At 41.1% G+C, this 22,801-nt stretch overlaps 2 protein-coding genes across 2 annotated transcripts in view; one reads left to right on the top strand and one right to left on the bottom strand.

The window, feature by feature from the left end:
* Positions 1-1,673: 1,673 nt before the first annotated feature.
* Positions 1,674-22,695, bottom strand: wtip (WT1 interacting protein). Its single transcript, XM_079465589.1, has 8 exons — positions 21,054-22,695; positions 12,969-13,070; positions 7,299-7,366; positions 5,451-5,513; positions 5,186-5,316; positions 5,055-5,106; positions 4,526-4,594; positions 1,674-4,115 (listed from the first exon to the last, which is right to left on the bottom strand). Exons 1-8 carry the CDS (start codon positions 22,447-22,449, stop codon positions 3,963-3,965), a joined length of 2,034 nt encoding a protein of 677 aa, XP_079321715.1. The 5' UTR covers positions 22,450-22,695; the 3' UTR covers positions 1,674-3,962.
* The window catches only part of nedd4a (NEDD4 E3 ubiquitin protein ligase a), a 37,090-nt gene continuing 36,516 nt past the window's right edge, over positions 22,228-22,801 (top strand). The window contains exon 1 of the mRNA XM_079465587.1: positions 22,228-22,470. The gene's annotated coding sequence lies outside the window, so the exon portion shown is untranslated. The remainder of the gene's footprint in view (positions 22,471-22,801) is intronic.

Here is a 22,801-nt window from a genome sequence, read left to right as displayed (position 1 = left end):
AGATTCCCAGCGTCCATGGCTGGATTTCACTCCCACCACGCGTGACACATGCTCTCTGTTCCCACGACTCTGTGTGTTATGTAAAGCTCGCCGGAGAAGTGTGGGCACAGCAAATCCACAACGTCCAGAATGTTTGGGTGGTCCTGTGGCCCGAGGGCTTTTTATGACTGAAGCTTTGGCACAGTCCAACACTGACACTACAAACAAATCTGCACTGGAAATCTGTTTCATAGTTTCAGCGCTGATGTGGGATGAGATTCCCTGTGAACCACTTCAGACACACTGACCATTAAAGTTTTAGCGATTCAACGGCCTCTCTCGCTTCTTCATGAACTTCATCATTTGCAGAACTGAGCATTCATTTTTGCCTGTGTTAATGAATTGACAGACATTTTTTTTGTTTATCGGCTCATCATTAACCACCTTCATTTGTAGCTATTTTGTAATTGATATATGGAACTGTATTAATCTTCAGCACATAACTGGTCACACGTTGTTTGTGTTGTAACCATGACCAACATGATAGTGATAATATATACATCCGTACATAGGGAAGAATACAAGGTGTATATATACAGAAAAGAGGATCAGAGAGACTTCAGGGTGAACTACTCCGACCTTGATGAATATCCAGAACATCCATAGCAACCGCATAGAAATGCCCTAGCAACCACACACAGCAACCCAGCATCAACGAAGCAGATTTGGGCAGACAAACATAAATCATAAAATGTTTTTGTGAAAATGCGATTAATTATTTCCTAGATTAAAAGTGAACAGTACTGTAACAATTAACAAAGAAAACATCCAAAGATCTAAAGAAAATGTTACTTTTGTATTAATGTCATATCTATATTATTCATATAAGGCTTATCCCTTAAAATAAAGAGTTTGGTTCCAAAATGTTATATTCTTTTTGAGTTATTATGGCTTAAATCAAAACAAACCAAATGGAGTTTGATCGGTATGAATTGGACTGCCAATAAAAAATTTGTTATATCATTTTTGAGCCAAACTCTTCAAATATTAAATACAAATATACTTTAATATTACATTAAAACCACTAAGAGTTTTATATATATAGTCCATGTTTTGCATAAGGTACCATTTGTGTAAACCTGGAATAAAACCAATGGAGGTTTAAACAAAATGTCATCCAGCCTTTAAATCCTCAAGGATTAAACCCTTAACTTTAGTACAATAACTTAAGTCAACTTATAATTAAATTAGATTTATACAGTTCAGTAACAGAACATCACGTCACAGACACATTACTGTTCTCCCCAACAGTTGTTTCTCAAATTGTCTATCGGTCGGGCTCTCAGATCTCTGTGTATATCTCACGATGGGCAGCGTTTGCGTGCAGACTTGTGTTTAGTGTACACGCTGATGTGTGCTGATATCACTGCGGAGTAAACACACAACACATCACAAGAAGACATTCTGACTGAAAAAAGCTACACGTGACCGAGAAACGTCAGTGTTACGATGTTATTTTCCCAACAGGACTTCACAAACTCAAAGATCTCTTAAAAAAAAAAGAGTTCATGCAAGACAGGGACAGTGATAAGAAAATGAAATAAACTAATCATACATTTAATTCAATGAGTTGAAAGGGTGGACACATGCGGAGAGACACTCTAGTGAAGATATTACACACGAGACCAACAGTTAACTACAAAAACCACTTTATTGAAAAAGCAGATTACATAAATCTACGGTTAAATGATACGTCCCGACTGTTCATACATTAAATAATTTTAAACTTTTCACGTTTAGATAAATAAATCTACTTTTCCTTTTCTTTCTTTATGAAATATCTAGGAAATCAAAACATCGTATGATAAAAAAAGTGTGATGCATCTGAACGTAAGATGTGCATTTTTCTTAGCAACTAACAGAAGAGAAGCTAGCGTTCATTGGAATCTCGGATACATTCTAAACGGTTTATTTACAGGATCTCTAGCATGTGCTATGCAATAGTAGTATGCTTTAAAAGTGAATGATGACAACATATTACACACTTTAAACGTGACGCACACTTCAGGGAATGATCGGAGACAGAAAACACTCGACGCATCATCTGTCATCACACTGGTGCTCTTCATACAGTTTAACCTGGAACATATTCCTTGAGCTAAATCATCTGCTCTTCACGTGACACGTTTCTTCTCTAAAAACACGATGTGCTTGCGGTACAGTGATCAGTCAGCAGTAACATCTTTAAAACCAGTTCAATCTGCTTTGCAGATATTCAGTCGATTCAAACAAAAATCAGCCTGTTTGTGTCCGCGCTTCAGTAGTTTTACTTTGTTTGTGAGTAACAGAACGGTGTACAGTAGCCTGAAAAAGTATCTGAACATTTGACTCGCATTCGAAAACATGTCTGAATGTTATTGCATTCCAGCGTGTCAACACCAGACGTGACACACACAATTAATCGAAATAACATGAAAGATTTCCATGTGTCTGCTGCGGACTAAAGTCACCGGCTCACTTCACTTGGTCTGAGCCTTTAAAATAATATGTTTTGATATCTTTGCATTTCTTTTAAATTCGACAATTATTTAATGCAATAACATTTAGACTTAGACTTGTCGTCACAACAGTCCATATCTTTTTAAGCCACTGTACATATGACACGTATGAGCAAACACACACACTGGTCCGTGAGAGAGAGAGTCCTCAAAACACAACACACAAACACACACAATGGTCCTGCCACTGGTGTACATCAACACACACAGACTCTCTCTCACAGACACACTGTGTCGTAACCAGGTGTGATGCGGCAGGTCACATGTCTTGTATATTTCCAGGTGTTCAATGACCCGGGTGAGCCATTGAGATTTTACCAATAACTAGGGCTGTGCAATTCATGGGAAATAAATGGTAGTCGTCAGTGTTGGTCTTCATCAATTACAAAAACAATATAATGGAGGTAAACGACTATTGTGCCGGATTCCATTTAGCAAGGATCCTCTCTTTTCTTGTAGTATAAATCCACAGCGCACACCTCTCCTTTACTGTGGTTCAGCAGTGATATTTCTTTACATTTCGTTTTCAGTTCAATTCAGAGTTGAAAGTTTATTTTCTATGATGTTTTAAAGGTTAATGAGTAATCGTGTTAAATAATCGGGATCTCAATATTGGCCAAATGAATCACGATTGTGATCGGTGTCATAATCCAGCAGCCCAACCAATAACTCACATCACACCAGGTTAAAACACCATGTCTCACACAACGACAAACTGACTGTTGGACAAACAGAAGGTCATTGCACATCCAGGCTTGAACTCTGACCCCTGTAGCCACCTCTTCGGTCCATTAAGAGTCTCCTGAGACACAGAAGCATTAAGGCAGGAAGGCACCTGACGCCTCAGCGCTCTTCACAGACAGCAGATTGTAAAAACCTCTCTGACTCTGGCCAAACAGATTCCTCACCACACTGAATGTAAAGTGTTTGATAATATAGTTCATCTAGGTGCAGCGCTGACGTTTTGCTGCCAGTTGCTATGTTTCATATCTGTTCTTTTAGAAATGTCTCACCCTCCTCCAACAATGTGCGGGTGCGTAAATAATGTCTTTTGGGTGAATTATTATTCTCTCTCTCTCTCACACACACCTGAATGCATCTGAAAGGCAGTGATTAAAAGGGTTTTTGATGAAGGCACAAGAAGTCTGGTTCATGTGTTCAGTGCTGTTGTTTTGAGTTCGGTGTGTTCAGGTTCCGTGATCTCTGATCTGTTCTATGAGCAGAATCAAACCCCTTGAGTCACGCTCAAGAGAAAAAGGCATGAAAATTAAATACAACAGACAAATGAACCAAACAACACGAAAGAGTTCAAGAGGCAGAGCGGATTTCTCCGTTCGATGTTTAGGGGCCGGACAAACATGATTTCCTCTCTCTCTCGCTCTCAGTGGTGAAACGGGTGATGTCATAAACTCTCCTTGCGTGTGTTCACAGTTCAGTGACGTGGAGAGGGTAACTCGGGGGTGGATGGGCAGATAGAGGGCTCTTTAACCGGTGCAGGTGGCATCTGTGACACAGCAGATGCCCCTCCAGCGGGTAACAGCGATGCCCCTCTTCATCATTCAACTGCAGACCACAATCCTGGAAAAATGACACACGTTTACAAAAGACCTCAGTGATGATCAGAACATGCAGATTAAAATTTATTTACAATTACTGGAAATACATTTTAACATGTTCGTTGACGTATATTTGATATTTCACCATAAATAGAAAAAACTGGAGAAACTAGAAGATAAATTTGTCTCTTTGAGAATCTGTGAATATTTGTCGCTGAAAATAGCAGAAGTTCGGTTGGATGACCTGCAGTGTAATGTCACGACTCACGAGTCAATGATTAACAATATAACTGCATGTCTATTCCTCAACCATGAGCTAATACCCACAAAAACATCTCATTTACGTCTGATCGTATCCTGGAGTGTGAACATGACGTTGAGCGACTTGCGTTCCAGAGTTAATCTGCTGGTTTATTAAAGAGTGTGAATTACCTCACAGTGATAGCATTCAACGTGATAATCCTTATCCATGGACACCACCCGTATGGTTTCCTCTGAACCCTGAAAACACACACACAGTTACTCAATCTCAGTGTGTGACACCATTCTAATTCAATTCGACTCCATTTTATTTATATTGCGCTTTTTACCATGTAGCATTTACAGGAAGAAAACAAAACAAAAAGGTAGTATACAGTACAGGGTATAGAAAGAGTACGACCATTCTAATAAAGCAATTTTTATAACATAGCTAATCTAATATCAGCAGTCTCCCGGCGAGCAAGCCAACAAGGCCCGGTGGCGAGGAACCAAAACTCCAATGATGAATAAATGGAGAAGAAACCTCGAGAGACTCAGACGGGAGGGCCAGGTCTCCTGTGACGCGTTACAGCTTTGATTAAAAGTTACTGATTGAATGTTTTTTTTATGTTAATGAAATTCCTAAAGCATGTACAACATCAGTCTAATGTGTATGTATTTAATATACCATCACTGTATTGAAATATTCAGACCCTCGTACCTGTGCTGGGAGAATGGGCTGGTTACAGGAGGCACATTTTGGAGCGAAAACCCTGTGAAGATAAAGAGAAATAAAAACAATGACAATCACGCAGGTGTAAAGATGATCACAAAAGTAGTCAGGATACTCACGTGTGATAGTCTTTCACACAGTAGATGTTATTCTCCACATCCACAGTGAACGGGACGCCATCCAGACCCTCCTTACACACCACACAGCGGAAACAACCCGGGTGATAGGACTTACCCAGAGCCTGAAGGATCTACAACACACACAAGAAGTCAGTACAGAATGTACATTGAAACAGTTTGGATCTCTTGAAACTAGAGCTAGAGTTTTTATAAATCATTAACTGTAGGCAAGAGCAATAGTAACAGTGACGCTTGAGATTCTCACCATCTCCATGATGAGGTGACCGCACACAAAACATTTTTCTGCCGTCTGCTGGAACCCAGAATACTGGAGAAGAGAAGATCAGAGTATGAGACAAGTTGTGCAGCATTGAAACTTCATTGCAAATACGTCATTGCAAGAACCTCCATCAATCACTAACGCATCGAATGAATGTCTCTTTGTGTTGATCTTGATGAACGCTTCGGGAATCAGATTTCATTTATTTAATCCCATCTTCCTCCAGGGTTCCCAAAGAGATTATCAGATTCAACGCATCTGACATTAAGAACTTCAACCATATGCAAAAAACACAGCAGAGGTCCCAAACAATGGACAGGTTGCGGGCGTCTTAAATACAGAGCCACCCGACGGGAACCATCTGTCCTGGAAAAAGGGTTTTTGACCTGGTTACCAGGGTGACGGGTGTTTGGAGCACATGCATTAGTGTGGGGATGTACTCAAACATGCACATGTAAATGAGACGCAGAGGATTCTATTGTAGGTTCCAGATTTTAACGACACGGGCGCTCCGGCCCGGGGTCCATTCCCCACTGATGACATCACCGCTCGCTGCTAGATTCTATTCAACAGTGTGTGTAAGCGTGTGTGTTTGTGTTAAAGGGTTGAGTGGGCCAGCAGGTGGGTTGGGAGGGGCTGATCAATACTAGGAAACCCCCACCCGACCTCTTTAGATACACCATCTGCCAGACCCCCAGTGTCTGAGGCGCTCATGTGTTCTCCAGTCAGTCACGTCAACAGACACAGGATCAGTTGTGTATGTTTGGGCGGCGGGAGATTTTATTCAAAATAAAAGTCTAATTTTAATTTCCAAAAAATGTTCTGTATGGGGCAATTAGCATCAATGTTAGCATTACAAGATATTGGCTGTGTGTGTGATACGGTGGAGTGAATTGAGGAAGTGGGTGGAAGGCATCTGTTCTCCCAAGAGTCTTAAAACATCAATCAATCCAACCATCCAGTAATGACCAAAACAATGACCAATCCCTCCCCCTCCCATCCGGAAACTTGGGAGGAAAGAGATCTCTTTAATATCTCAGTTCTTTCTCTTTTCTCTTCACATCAAGACAACTAAATGGAGAGCAAATGGAAACTTTTGCTTTGGTCTCATGTGTGTCTTGGATGTTTCTCATGAGAGTCACAAACGTGTCTGTCATGAGAGTTTGAGAAGAGACGTCAACAGTGTGTCAGACTGAGCTCAGATTTCTCTCGTCTGCAATCTAAAGTCAATATTACTGAAGATCTCAGTGTGAACTCAAACATTTCTCATCACATCCAGATTATTCACATCGACAATCTACATTCATTCACACCTCCAGACTGTTCATGTGTTTCAACTATTACACTCTCATTTGTTTTACAATTTGGGGAGAAACATCTGAATGAAACATGAGACATGAAAGAGAATCATCAAATGATTTTCTTCTGACAGGACTGATATATGGCTTCTGCAGAATCAAACGTGACTGTCATGGATCGATGCTGCATTCACAATGTGTCATGGTTACTTTCACTATGTTATTTTATTGCTTCGACAAAAATGATTTGTTTCTATGGCAACATATAAAAGCCAAATTTAGGCCTGTCCGTTTTTCTCTCTGCTTTTGAGAAACATCGAAGACGCAAAGGCGGCGCATTGGGTAACATCGGCTGCAATAGAGGACATATCAAACAGAAAATCGCGTGTGATGACACTTAACCCCTGAAACTGATGAAGCCGTGGTCACTGTGGTTCACTATACCATCAGGGAGTGAAGACAGACCTTTCATAAAGTCATAGTTTACCGTCAATCTGACATGATGTGAACGGGTTTGAGCTGAAGTCATACTCACTAGGAAGTCTTCTTCACAGTAAACCTTTCCGTTCACGTTATAGAAAGCCTTCCCTCGCAGTCTCCGTCCTGATGAGAAAACATCAAATGCTGTTATAACGCACACTGAACATAAACATAAGCTGCTTTCAAAACAAACATTTTTATTGGAAACATCAAATAATTAAAAGTCTGAAATATGTTTCGTGTTTGCTGTTGAACAGCTGTGTATTGAGTCACAGGCGGCGTTCATTAGTGACAAAACACACAAACACCTTACAAACGGTAAATGAATGATGTTTACAACAGCCTGAACCCAACCTGACCCATTATTACAAATGTAAAGCAATACTTTAGATTCATCAGCCTAACAAACACAGAAATGACTTACGGTACTGCCCTATATTTCCAAAAAATTTAGAGATCAATGTAAGAAGCATTTGAAAAACATGGTCAGATGGATTGTGTAACGTTTTGCTGGTTTCAGCTGTCAGATGTGTGTCGGTTCAGGAAGCAAACATCATGTTTACAGGTTTTCAGGATGCTGTAAGTGAGCGTTTCTGAGAACAAGTCACACAAGGTCTATTTAAAATCTCTCGGTTTCTGTTCTGTTTGACACAGAAGGTGTTGAGTAAGGCACACTGTTATGGCAGAAATAAGCCGTGATCACAGTGTGGTCAGGGTCTTGTATAACACCGAAGGGGCTTATTGCGTGATAAATGCCGGCTGCTTGTACATTATCCCGTTTTATTACACGGCTACTTGCCACATGAGATAAAAACTGGACATGAAATGTGATTTTGAAATATTGTATTAGATCATTTTAACCGAATGCAGACCTTCTGCGAGGGAAAGCAGTTTACTTTCGGTCTTAAGGTAAGAAATGATGTTCAGATGTCACGAAAAGGCAGTTTGGTTCAATCATTTGTAAATATAATGTCATATGTGTTATTAAAAGACATCTATATTTAATTTGTCCAAAAATCTGTCAAAATGATTTGCTGTATCCAGTTTACCGTGTGTTATTGGTTTTGAGCGGTTGTTATCTGAGAATAACGAACCTGTAAATGTCGCGACTGGCCAATCAGAATCAAGCATTCCAACGAGTCCTATAATAAACTGTGATATATACACAGTCAGATGTGGAATGTTCCCACTCGAAGCGAGAGCTTTATGAAAAAAACAATTTGGTCCTGTATATAATCATTCAAATAAAAGATCCTTTACTGTAATCTCTTCACCTGTAAAACATTTGCCAAATGGACTATTATCATACATTACAGGATTTGCATGAACTCATCAGTAAGTGTATAATACTACAAAAGTACTGTATAAAGTAGAAAGACGGGAGTTTCAATGTGTTAGTGCAGCTTTTAACGTCAAGCAAATAAAAACATCCTCCACATTCGTTTTCAAGTGATCTCCTCTGAAACATCACCTAAAAACGGCAAACATTGGCCGATCATCAGGTTCCAAACTCACAGACACAATTCTCTTTACTAGACACACACACACACACAGAGAAAGAATAAACGTCCCTCCGTCTGTCTCTTTCTCTCTCTCACACACACAGAGTTCATAAATCAGTCTAATCGTCTCCTTTGCTTGTCCTACAGAACGGTCTGTGAATTTACGGCGTTCAGGGAACCCATCTCGCTTCTTTTCACCATCCCAGAATTTATGCACTTGCCACATTCACACAGCCAGCGGCCGACAGCGCTCGACTCGATTCAGTGTTCAAGCGTGATTCACGCGCAGACGTGAGGGAAGATTTCTAATTAGTAGAGACTGTTAGTTAGTGTTAATGATTTGCACAAACCCCTGACGTTGTTGTTTGCCGTGTTCGTCTCTCTAGAGGGCAAAACGTCAGCGTGATGTTTTCACTTGGGCTAGCGTGCAACAACCAGGCAACCACATGATGTAGCAATACCCCGACAACAACTACCAGAGCAAGCGCGGCACCAAATATGCATGAACACAGGCCTCACAAAGACCTGCGATTTTCAGGTACAAATGAAGTCGTTTCTCGGGAGGTTTCAGGAAAGAACAGCAGAAATCAAAGGTGGTTTTTAAAGAGACGTGAACGAGCGCGTTTGAACCCGTGTGTAAACACAAGAGATGAAGCGGAGATCAGAGAGATCTGCGGAGCTGACAAATGTCTGGGGAGGGAACAGAACCCAACACAAAAAGAGAGAAGTCTGAGCAAACTGGGACATTCCTGTGGCCTGAGGTCACCGGCTGGTCCCACTGCACCCCCCCCATCACCAACACCAAGCTAAAGAGAGAGAGAGAGAGACAGGAAAAAAGAGAGAGAGGGGGGAGGATAAAGCTACATTGTCAAAGGCCACAGTCAACTAACTCTCTCTTGCAAAATCAGAATATTCGTGGCAAACCTGAACCAAAACCGGACCTGGTGTGGTGTCACCAGCGAAACCTTCTGATAACCTTCTGCTCTGTTCTGTGTGTGAGTGGTCAATTAATCTTTCATTTTAATTTCACATTTCAGAATACATATTTCCCATTAGGGGGTCTCAGATGCCAAGCATCTTCAACCATCTCTGGACCTTATGAAGTCTGAGAAGACTATTTACATTCACATCTATAAAAACAAGGTAGATATCAACAGGTTGAACTTAAAGGGACGGTGCAGCGAAACATTTTAATTCGATTCAGCTTTCTACTGCACAAAAAGATAACACAAAAGATATCTTGAAGAACGTTGATAACCAAACAACATTTAGAGACCATTTCAACTGAAACCACAAACATTTGGAAACGGGTCTCAAAGTGAAAGTTTTTTAAAACACCGCCGGTTTTTTTTTGCTCCACCAAATAGACCAGCGGATACACACGATTTGCATAAACGGTGACCAGCGGTATTAAAAAGCACTTTTGGCTTATACGTGCATGTGTATGTGCCAAGGCACGTCCTGTTTATTTACACACAACATCGCCCATCCATTGGCCTGGCGTGCACACTACAGCGTTTTTATCGGTTTTCCTGGATCCGTGTAGATGCAGACCGTTCTGATAAAGCTGTCATGTGTACGTGAAACTTTACAAAAACTAAACGTCGTATCAGCACACGACAGCGTTTCCAAAATCGATCTGCATTTACACGGATCCGGGAAAACAAGTAAAAACGCTGTATCATGCATGCTAGGCCGGTGGATTTACACCCATTTTAGTTTTTAGTTGAAAACAGTTTATTGTGTAAATGACCTCTAAATCCCATTGTGTAAACACAAAACATCATGGCAGCAGTCCTATACATAAATCAAACATGCTCATCTTATAAACTTCCGTAAAAAATAATCTAACAAAGAATGGAGAGCTTGATTCCAGGAAACACTCTTCCAAACAGGAAATGACTGTTGTCCTACTGGAAAAAGGCAAAATATCACATTTTTAACAATCTTCACACACACACACCCTCAGTAACACACTCCCACATCACATTTAAAGCAATATCACACTTTATCATTAGAACACAACTCATAAGGTTTGCTGAAAGAATGAAAAGTGACGAGTCAGAAATATGTAAGTAGATAAAGCACTTATACATAAACATACATCATTTAAAATATACAGATAGATAAGATGCAGATAATGTGTCCTTTATTACTATGGAAACGGATGTACTAGATGCAGACTGTACTGTCAAAATAGCCTAATAGTTTGGTGCCAGATTTTTTTAAAGATCAGACTTCAAAACATCAGATTTGTGCTTTGAATGAACAAAGGCAAAGTGTTTTGTATGTTTTTTTACATTGCCCTGATGCTGTGAGAAAACGCACACACGCATTCATTCCTCCTCCTGTCCACACACAGAGAACAAGCAGGTCTTTATCATCTGCAGGTGGGTTTGCCCCAGTGCATGATGGGATACTTCAAGTGATGAGTCATTGAAAGGGTGTATGTACATGTTTGGGAATTCATATCATGTCCAGACTTTAGATGTGTGTGTGTGTGTTACTCTTAAAAGGGGATTTTTGGTCTGCGGTTCAGAGCTTGTGCAGACCTGCTGGTCTTATTTAGATGTTCCTGTATCTCTCTCTCTCTCCGTTCATCCATACAATTACAACGGTATGACCAGAGCTCTTGCAGCTTGGTAGCGGAACGAATCGAACAAAACAAATCTTACACATTAAATTTTAATATATAAAGTTAAATGCATAGTTTAATCTGAACATAAATGTCGAATTCATTAAATCTTATTCAATTAAGTGATTTGGTTTGACATGATGGTTACAATTACTTCAAAAGAATCTGAGTTCAAAAGGTTTTGTGAAACACACAAGAGCACATGACCGTCACCCAGACAATAGATGATCTCACCTTAAACTACACAATCCTGTCAGATTCATGACATACAATCACAGAAATCCTCTGATGATAATCCCTCAACGTCTTTTAGGTATATAATCCCGTCTGCATAACGCTTGTGTGTGTGTGTGTGTGTTTACGGTTTATGCCACTAGAAAAACAGTGAAAGAAAACTGAAGGAGTTGATTCTCACTCTCTCATCTCTAACACAAAAGAAAAGGGTGTAAATGTTCAATCATAGAAAGAAAGCCATTGTGTAAATGATGGTCAAACAGACAAAAAAGACAAATCACAATTCAGTTTGTTAATAAAAACCGAAGAGAACACCAAAAACACAGCAAATCAAAACGACATCTGAACGTCTTTTGAACATGAGGTGGTTCCGTCTGAAATAACAGCACAAAAATGTGTCCAAGAAGTTGGCTAAATTCAGTCCTGTACTTTATATATGCGTGATGTCACGCGTACCTTTTGGTTTTCAATCAACAAACTCTAATAAAAGAAATAATCCACGCGATGTGTCTTTCATTTCTAAAGTATCTCTACAACTCTACATGCATAAAGCATTTTAGGGTTAAATTGAGTTTAGTAACAGCGGCCACACCTGCTCAGTTAACTCACAAAAAATCTTGAAAACATGATATGCTTGAATGAACTAACTTTCTACCGCTTGTTCTATAATATCTCAACCTACACATGATGCATGTTGTGTCTTTTTTAAAACTTAACAGCAGCCCTTGATTATAATGAAGTCTAGCATCTTATTCACCACCATAATCCAAACATCTACAAACAAACATTCAAACGTCACGCTTCGAATCCCTGCGAACTTCCAAGAACTCATTATGGCTTTAAAAGAAGCTTCCTGTTCCTCCCCAGCGCCACACATCCGCTCTACCGGCCCTCATTCTTTAGGTGAACAATATGTGCGCGGCACACAGCTAGCATTACGTGTAAATTATCTGCGCTGGTTGTAAAGCGTGAGGAAACAGTATCTGTGCGGAGGGGACGAGCCAATGAAGACAGCTGTTGTGCTGGACTGTACTGCTGTGATTTCTCTCCGGCTTTACAGACGAAACAGGAGAATGCTGGACGAGTCAGGTGACAGAGCAGCCCTGCGGCATGCATACACACAAATACACACATAATAACTTTCATGCAGATAAATAAACAGACAGAGAACTGAAAAAGGGAAACTTTAATGCTGTTAAGTGAGTTTTATGTGTGAACAGTCTTTCTCCCTGAATCTAGTGTGTGTTTGCGTGTATGTGAATCTAGACGTGTGCTATAATAAACTTCAGACAAACAGAGCAGTACAGAATCATTCTCTGTGTGTGTGTGTGTGTGTGTGTGTGTGTGTACTCACCGCATGAGCAGCAGGTGAAGCAGTTTGTATGATACAGATTCCCCATCGCCTGACACGCTTGACTCGCACCATAAACACCTTTAGCACACTTTATACAGATACCTGAAGGGAACACACAAAAATCACACGTCAGCTAAAGACACCATAGTTCACATGTGGAGTTGTGTTTACTGATCAGTCAGTGGCAGGTCTCAAAACAGGTTTACAAGTGCTACTGGATATACTGCTGTAAACAAGATCACTGTGAGCTGTTCGGACTAAAAATAAAATAATAATATTAAAACAATTGAAACAAATTACACTTTGTGATGAGGATGGAAGAGGGGTTATTGTGATATAACCACAATCTTATAAAATAGACGGTTTCAAAGTGACATCATAAACAAGCGTCGTGGACTGCGCTGAACTTCCGGTACACATTCACAAACAAAAGAGTTCCTCTAGATTATTTCTGAAAAATAAGGAAAAGCGAGAAGAACCGTTACTTGGCTAAACGTGTTTTTAATATAGACTACGATACCAAGCTCAATCACTAGATGTCAATGTACCATGGTTTGTTTAAATGTGACCAAACTACAGGACCCATTCAACAAATGTCTCTTATATAATGAACAAACAACAAAATAAATCAGTTAAATAATCATACAGATTAATATGAACATAAATTCAATTAAATATAAATAGTCACATTATTAGGCGCTAGCCAAACACAAACCGGAAGTTAAGGTCAGGTGCGCACATGTCCAATGGAACAGTCTATTATAAAGGTGATAAAGTGCAAATATAAAGTGATAAAGTTGATGCCTGAAAGTATTTAAGGCATTAAATGCAATGTCATGCATTCTGACTTCTTTACACTGTTAAACGTGCTGGCTTCTCATGCTTAACATGGTCAACTTGTTGAAAAACGAGTTGGATGTATGACGTCCTTTGATTGGGAAATTCACCCGGAAAAGCACGGCAAGGCGAAATAAAGAGCCCGCCCATGCGCCAGCCGACGAGCGAGAACCGCATGCAATCAAGATTGTCTGCACTGGGCCTTCAGCTGCAGCTTTTTACTGTTGCAATAGTGAAGTTTATGTGTGTGTGTCTGTTTGTTTATGGCATTTCAGTGATGGATGTTATATAAATGGTGGAAATCACGCTGGATTTGGAGGTGGTTTGAAACTGATAGATGGAGCGGTCACACTGCTTGTTTTTTCCTGGCAATCGCTGCGTACGTGCATAATGTAAAAAAACGGAAATAATCATATGGCGGTATCTCTCTTTTATAAATTCGATCAAACTAAATACTCTTCGAAGATACGACGCATGCAATACTATATAGGTACTCAAGATTTAGATGAGATTGGCAGAAATCTCAGTGTGTTACCAGATCTTTATGTAGAAATAACAAAAGAATATAACTAAAATAAACTTCTGTAAACATACAGTAAATTAATAAAAAACAAAAGGACGTAATTGCAAAAAAGACACTATTGTTAGACAACAATGGATTCAACTTTTTTTCTTTACTTTAGCAATGCATACGCAGTGAATTCATGAGTTTAGTTGGACAGCAAGCGCTCGGCATCACGGGAGAGCGAGTCAGCAGCTGTAATTTTGTCCCGAGCTCTCAAGCACAAGATGGGGTCACATTCCACACTGGGGCCACGGTCAATACCTAGACATGGTCATACTGAGGTCATCTCGCCCACGAGACACAACATCAACAACCCTCTGTCGAACCAGACGCATCTTCCCAAGATCTCTGACAGAGATCTCCATCAATTACTCTGATAACTCTATACAACGTTTCTGGGAAATTATGACGGATTCCAAACCACAAACCAGCCGTTTGATAAGACGGGGAAGAAATGCGCCATTACTGATTAAAGAAAAACATGCACAAGCTAAACAGAGACATCTCTCGTTCCCATCAGTTAAGCTTTTGGAGACTTAATGGTTAACCCATCAAGATAATTGTAGGATCATTGTGGAAATTTCGTGTAGCTGCATTCAGAACTTCTAGATTTAATCTTGTTTGTGAAAGTCCCAATGCGTGCCCTATTTTTGGGAGACGTGACTCTATCTCTGTAAGTATGGGTCGTATCAACAACCTCTTCCTATATACACGACTATTATCCACATCAAGAACCTAGAGAAGAGGCTGGACATGTCAAAAGTAATGAGATAAGGGGTTCTTAAATAGACTAAAACACACATCCCTGGTTACCAGTAAAGGGCCTGACATAGATTGTCCAAAATGAGAGTGAGCCTAGTCCTCTTACAAACATTTTTTAAGAGAAATATTTTTTTGAAGTTTGAAAAGAGAATAGTGCCCTAGAAATCCTCCGGTAAACAATACTGTTTAAAATATAATCCTCTGAAGAAATCAAGAGATTTAATTCTCTGTATAACCTAACAATATCTATAAAGAAAGATTATGATAACACGCATAAAGATGCAGGCTGCGAATAGACCTGTACATGACAGATGGATCTCTAGATATCAGATTATAAATGAGACAGATGTGCTATAATTTGGTGATGAGTCTGATTTAAATTGTTAAGTAGGTAGTTAATCCTGAAAGACTCATTGAGTCTTTCTTCGTCTTAATAGAGGCACATGACTGTAAAAGCAACCAATCCAAAGCATACCTGTCATCTGAAAACACACTACAAACACGACTCTCACAATATACATTTCAACACGTAATTAAATTAATCAAATTAGGGACACAACTTTGCAGCACTTTGCAGTTTTTCATTATGAAATTGAATTAAAACCGTTTCCTACTTTTTCTCATTGCTACTGCAATTAAATGGACAGTTCACACAAAAAATGAAAAATCTGTAGTGAATTACCCATTCTCTAGTTGTTCCACATCTGTATACATTTCTTTGTTCTGATGAACACAGAGAAAGATATTTGGGAGAATGTTTGTGGACCCTATTGACCACCAACAGTTGGAAAATTACAATGGTAGTCAAAAGTGCCCCAGAACGTTTTGCTGTCCTACATGCTTCCAAATATCTTCTTTGGTGTTTAAAGAAAAATATACATTTTCCTCTTATGGTAGTCAATGGTGTCCTTCCAAAAAGCATTCTTCCAAATATTTGACAGAATGATGTTAATGATGACAGAATTTGTATTTTTGGTTTAAAGTGTCCCTTTACAATTCTGTATTGCAGTTTTTGCTTTACATTAACAAAGAGTGCTTACATACCTCATGGTAGTAACTGTTTTACTGAATCAATTAAAAAAACATCTAAGATGTTGAATCTATGATTTCATTACGGTGTTGTGCTACAGTGGAGAATATGGGGGACAGAAATCTGTATTATCTCAAAGAAAAACATAAAAAAATGCATAAAAAGAGGGTCCCATAGAAAGGCTTCAGGCCCTGAAAAACAGACCTTTCTATTCAAGGGTTAATTTATGACAATACCAAAGTAAGTGAATGCGCTGTTTGCCCATGTAACCTCGATCATGTTTGTATCCTGAATGTGATTTATTTGAAATACTTAAAAGTATAGTATAACAGGACACGTCTTTCAGCCACACTCCCCTCACCTGGTACAGGACGGTACCTCCTCTCCTCTCTGCTGATAACAGCTCACTCAATCTGTTTCACATCAAATAAAGCACGTTTCTTTGTTTTACACAAAGTCAAAGATTACACCACCTTCTCATTGTTCTCTCGTTGTGTTAGGATCACGGTCAGCTTTCTCCAGAAATGGACAAAGAACTGTACACACACAACCACAACGGTTCCAAATCAGATTTTTCAGTACACACAGGCCGTGTGCTCAGCATTTACAGCACTCCATTATTCATGCCTGAATTATACGTCAATTACTGCATTATTGTCTTGAACCGAATCTGTCACTAGGGGATGTAACATTATTATCGATATCTTATAATTGCAATAGCAAAATTGTCTCGATATTATCGTGGTCTTCTAGGCCAAACATAGAGAACCTACTCATCTCATATCTCAACAGTTATGATTAGAGGATAAAGAAAAGAGGATGTTTACTGAATGTCTCCAACTCATCATTTGCCGTGTTAAATACGGCAATAAATACCGTATCACAGACTTTATACCGAAGTATTATCGTACAGTGATATTTTGACATCACTATCGGTTTATGGGGGTGTGATTTCAGAGCTGTGGTGTTCAAATCATGCTTAATCAACGGTGCATGCTGTTGCTCTGCAAAAAATCTTCTGGCCCAGTTGAAAAAAAATCCTAGTTTCGATCACCATATGCAAGACGGGTCACATGAACTCTAATACGTAGAAACATTTTGCTCTAAAGCAGCACCAAGAAAATAGACAAGCTGGGGGTGTACAGCAAAGATGAAAAAAATTGTTAAGCATAAGGTCAAGGGTCAAGCTGTCTTAATTTAATTTCTTGTGGTCGATATTTACATGTCCAGTAAGGAAAGTCTCATTCGGTGTTTATTTTAAAACCAGACCCTGAGTCCCAAGTGTCTGTGTGTATACAGAGAGGTCAGAGGTCAGCTGTTTCAGTGCACAAGGAGGCAAAAACGGTGCCAGAAAATGTCCCGATATCCTGAAACAGATTTCCATGAGAAACTCGAACATTTGCAATGTTTAAGCGGACCGCTTAAAGCGGAGAGTTTTTGTGTTTTGAGGGCGTTTCTGCGGGCGTGTTTGTGTGCACATGTGCGGTCTAAGATCATTGTTATTCAAAGCAGGTGATCAGTGTCGACCCCCAGCAGCTGTGTCTAGCTGAAGAGACACAAAGTGTTTGCCAAAGTCTGGCACTGCCCCGCCGACGGGTGCTTCAGTAAAACTCCTAACTAATGCTAATACTCTCTCGCACAGACACACACATGACTTCAAAAATTAGTTGGCACAAATAGGAACATACTAAACCGTGTGTGAAGTTATGTTAGAAAGGAACATGGCTTCGTACATTTTGCATTGTACGACTGGCTTCCAAACACTTTCAATATAGGACACGAGTTATATGAATTAATGTAATTTACTTTTACTTCCAACATCTACAGAACAACAAGTCATTTGCTTTTAGAACAACAGGACGGTGGCTATAAGATCATTGTTTTAACTATTGCGTGAACTTATCCTTTAGGGGTGCAGAGAAACGCATCACAAATGCCCAACGAGATCAATTTTAAGGGAGGTGTTGTCATGGTAACGGAGTCTGTGCGCTGTGGCAGACTAAAGAGGGTTCAGTGTGCAGTAAAAACACACATCACCTGCTCCTCGGAGGCACAAACATACACATACCTCCATCTCTCCAGACTTCCTCCCACTAATGCAGACATACAAACCACTATTGCTACGGAGATAAATAAGACAATGTGATAGACCTTTTGCCCTACGTGATCTTTATATGTCATTATTATTATTGCTTATATTTTGGATCGGTGATTTAAACAAAGCCAACTCTAGGGATGCGCGATCAATTATCGGTTGTATCGGGCGATAAACTGTCAGTTTTAATGTTATCGGTATAGGCCGATAATAACATTTAGGCCGATATATTATAATCGAAACATTTAGAATAATTTCCTTTGGTTGAACCACTTCAGCTGCACGGTGCTCACAGTTCAAATCCAGTATTCAAATTTTTGACGTGATCATTCACTTACTGATATTAGCAAAACATTGTTGATGTGGTATGTAGATATTTATGAATGTGTAAATGATAGGAACAAAAGCACATTCTTTGAATCAGACCTTGGCTTCCAATGTTCAAGAATTATTGGTTATGGGACAAAATGTACATATCGGTGCATCCCTAATCTTTGCCACGTCAACTCATTCGCCAATGTTAAGAGACCTAGAGAGGGGAATGACAGTCCAACATGATCACGTCTGTTAAGGAAAGGTGTGATTTTTACATTTATTCACCCTCATGTCATTTCAAACCTGTATAACATTTTATTCCTCTGTAGAACACAAAAGTAATATTTTGAAACAACACTGAACCCCAATTGCCTTCCATTGCATGAGGGTAGTTGACAAATATACCAAAATATACCATATGTGTAGAAAACAAGTTGCTAATAATATTTTTTTTTATATTATTAATATTAATAAGTACAATCTATAATAGCATAAGAGAGAATTTCACTTATTATTAGGGTTTTTTCCTAAGAAATCTTGTCACACCGTAGGACACATACACAGTTTAATGGTCAACTACGAACACAAAACCGCTGAGAAATTTCTTAAAACATCATCTATTTTTCAACAGGATCCAGCTACACTGTTTTATTAATATACTGATATATTAACTGTAACCTTTTACCTGTATTTTGCACGCCATTAAATTACATTTTAACGGAAATGTCCGTAAAATAAAGGAAACTGTACTTGTATTTTTTTTACGGCATTTTGTTTTCCAGTGTAGCCCAAGCGACTTTATAGCAACACCCTGACAACCACACACTGTGTCGTATGTTTTGTCCAGGGTATAACCACTTACAAATAACTCTTCATTGTAAAAGTCAGTATAGAGAGGAAATGTCACAATTAGTATTTCACCTCGCTCCGCATACACTAGAACAGCCAATCACAAATTAGTGTTTCCCCAGTAAAAAACAACACTCACATGCATCTATAGAACTTGTTGATGTTTGGGACTTGGTAGGACACTGGCAGGAAACGGCGCTCAAACTGGGAGACAAAGTATGTACTCTCTAAAGACTTGCTTTTTCCATCCAGGTCCGGGCCAAAAACAAGCAGCTAAAACTGTATTTGTCTGCTCGCTGACCACAATGTCCTTTTTGGGCAGTGCCAGGAGCGATACCGGCAGCCTTTGTCGTGATTGGCCCACTGCTGCTGCCCAGTGTGACCAAAGCCAATCAGCAATCAGCTGGTAACGATGCTAAACGGGCCAAATCACCCAGTTACCGCTCTGATCAGCCAAAGTTCGTTGTCATTTGGCACCGTGAGCCAACTTGCATACTTGAACATGGGAAACTTTGTTTTCCCAAAACAATTTGAAGCAAATAAACAACTTATTAAAATGATGCCAGAAGCTTTCATTAAGGAAGTCGTGGGAAATCTCAATTGTTTCTCCTTAAACACCGAAGCCGAATACATTACTGTACGTATACAATTTAATGACAATTCATGACGTTGGAATTTTAAGGTTCTGACATTTTTGTTTGTGTTATTCACACATACTTGTTATGATGTGATTTTACATTTCGGGACTTTTTTCTACCAAGTCAAATGGAATGCCAAAACTTTGAAGCTTATCGCAAAACCGCTCAGAATGCAGATAGAACCGTGAGGAATTGCTATTTGTTCCCTAAATACTTATAAGGAAAACATTCAAGACAAAGTTGATTACAAAGAAACTTGAAAAAGCCACGAAAAAGCAATCTCTGTGCAAAAAAAAGGAAATAAAAATATGACAAATGACTCAATATTTACTGTCATTAGTCTTATTTGTTGGAGCATGCTTGTGAAATGAACCAGGTTCTTGAAAACAGCTTCTTTTGTGCGGTGCCTTGGGGTAAAGAACAAACTCTGGCTGGATTAAACCGAGATGATTCAACCGGATCAAAAAGAATGCACAGTGCCAACCACAACTCCTTGATTACTAAGATGCCCAAATATGCAGACTTTCTATTACACTCGTGCATCTCTAGACAGATACAATACAATTCATTGTTATTTCTGAGCATTACACAAGACGTTTTGAACGTAATATATTTTATGGTTGTGGTCCTGCTTACCAGCTAAACAAACATTATTGCATTAAAATAGAAAGCTCAATCGAGCGCTTGTTCGGAAAGAACACTGGTTTATTCACAAAACACGACGTTCACCTGTTTCCCACACACCCTAATGATACTGTAATGAGTCCAACACAAAGGTTCCTCTGTGTTGAGGTTGGTAAGAGGTGTTTCCGTCAAAAGATGTGTTTTAATTCATAAAAACTATTGGAAAACTGTAATGATCACTGATGTGTTTATAAAATGACAGAACTGCCGGTGCGCATCAAACTCTCCAAGGTGAACATTGCACAACACTGTTAATATTTCACCACAGCCACTTGTATTTGACCAAAAGATGAAGTCGTGAACATCTTACCGAAATACTCCTTCTTCATGTGCATCTCGAGCTCTTTCTCCAGCTCCAAGGTGAGGGCCTCCAGGTGCCGCTCCGCCTGACTGGGGCCGCTGTCCCGGGATGGAGTGACCTGGTAAGGCAACTTGAAGCGCTGCCCCGGCGCTTTCCCGTAACCGAACTGCACGCTCACGTCCGAGTTCTGCAGCGGCTCTTCCAGCACGGGGAAAGTTTGGAGGTGGACGCGGTTGTTATGAGGGCCGTTCGGCTCCGCGAAGTCCTGCAGCAGCGCGTCCTCCGGTAAGCCGGGCGCCAGCATGGATGACCGCGGCGACGGCAGCTGGAGCTCGGGATACGCACTCATGGATCCCCGAGAGCTCCGCGAACTCCTGGAGCTGTGGCTGGATATGCTCGACCGGGGGCTCACCACGCAGTTGGCCGCACCGGCGGGGCGCGCGCCCCCGTCCTGACTGCAGATGCTGGACCGGGGGCTGGACACCGACACGCAGTGCATGGCGGCGACCTCCGGGTCGTGGTTACCCGCGGGCGTGAAGCGCGAGTCCGAGTAGCTGGACCGCGGGCTGGTGGTGCTGGAATACTGGCTGGCCGTGCTGGACCTGGGGCTGACGTGTCGTTGGTCGTAGCCCATGCTGATGCCGCTGGTTCGGTTGCTGCTCGGTTTGCTCCCGTAATCGTAGCTGTTGAGGCTGGTTCTGGGACTGGAATGTTTACTGGTGTCACTGGCCGTGCTCGCGTAGCTGGACCGAGGGCTGACGACACTGTTGCCCTCGCAGTACTTCTCTTGGCCGGGTGACACGAGGCTGGACCGAGGGCTGCTGATGCTGGACCGAGGGCTGGTGTGCTTGCTCTGATCTTGAGACGAGTGCGACGAGGCCAAACTGGACCGGGGACTCGTGGCCGTGTACCTGCCGTCGGGGTTGCCCATGCACACGCTGTTGCTCCTCACGCCCGAAACGGTCACCTGCTTGCCCAGCACGAGCCCGTCGTACGCGCAGCCGGTGCTGTATCTGTGTCCCTGCGCATCCGCGTGCGTGTATCTCCTGAGCCGGTCCGACGCGCCGCTGTAACACGGCAAGGCAACTTCGGATTTGGTGCAATACGCATCGGGAGCGGGATAAAGCGCTTCCCTTTGCGGAGAACAGAAATCCAAAGGCACTGAGGGTCGGTTCCCGTTGACGGCGCGCACCGGAGCCGCGCCGTAGACTTTGTTCCCGGGCGCGTGAGGGGAGCTGCCATTCATTCGCTTACTTTTCTGCTCCGGTAACGTTAACGCGCCGGACTTGAAATCCGCGTCTGGGTTCGGCTCCCCGTACATCCCGTCCTGGTAAACGTCAAATATGGAAAGATTCTCCATCAGTTTGCTCGCCCTGCGCCCCGGATCCTCGTCGTATTCATCCATGTCGAGCGGCGGGACTGCGAGGTAAGTTGAGGGACGCCGAACGGGTGCGCGAGACGACTATAACACAAACTGCATTTTACACGCAAATCAAACGCGAAAAATGCCGCCTCGGGCGAGCCATCGTTGCCCGTTCCGTTCGCTCAGTCCTTTACCGTCATTTCGTCACGATACACGATCCCCGCCCGTCGAATCGCGGCGATGCGCGCGTCGTGACAAAGTTTCCACACAAGAGACCGTTTGTCAATCTCAGTTTTTGTGAAGTTGAAAGGTCTTCACAGTCAATGGCGCGCTGCGCGGAGGAATTTACACTCTTTGATTTCCCGCGACTGTTCTCGAAAACTAGTTTTCTGCC

This window comes from Barbatula barbatula, assembly GCF_947034865.1.
Source record: "Barbatula barbatula genome assembly, chromosome: 10".
Taxonomy (NCBI): Eukaryota; Metazoa; Chordata; class Actinopteri; order Cypriniformes; family Nemacheilidae; genus Barbatula; species Barbatula barbatula.
The sequence above is the reverse complement of the archived record's forward strand: the minus strand, read 5'-3'. Positions and strand labels throughout refer to the sequence as shown.

Excerpts from the sequence above, each read along its gene's own strand:
- wtip (XM_079465589.1), bottom strand. The coding sequence starts at position 22,449 with ATGGATGAATACGACGAGGATCCGGGGCGCAGGGCGAGCAAACTGATG. Across the intron at positions 7,367-12,968 it reads CTTCACCTGCTGCTCATGCG|GACGGAGACTGCGAGGGAAG; the intron begins GTGAGTACACAC and ends TTTTCTCATCAG. Across the intron at positions 5,317-5,450 it reads GTCACCTCATCATGGAGATG|ATCCTTCAGGCTCTGGGTAA; the intron begins GTGAGAATCTCA and ends TGTGTGTTGTAG.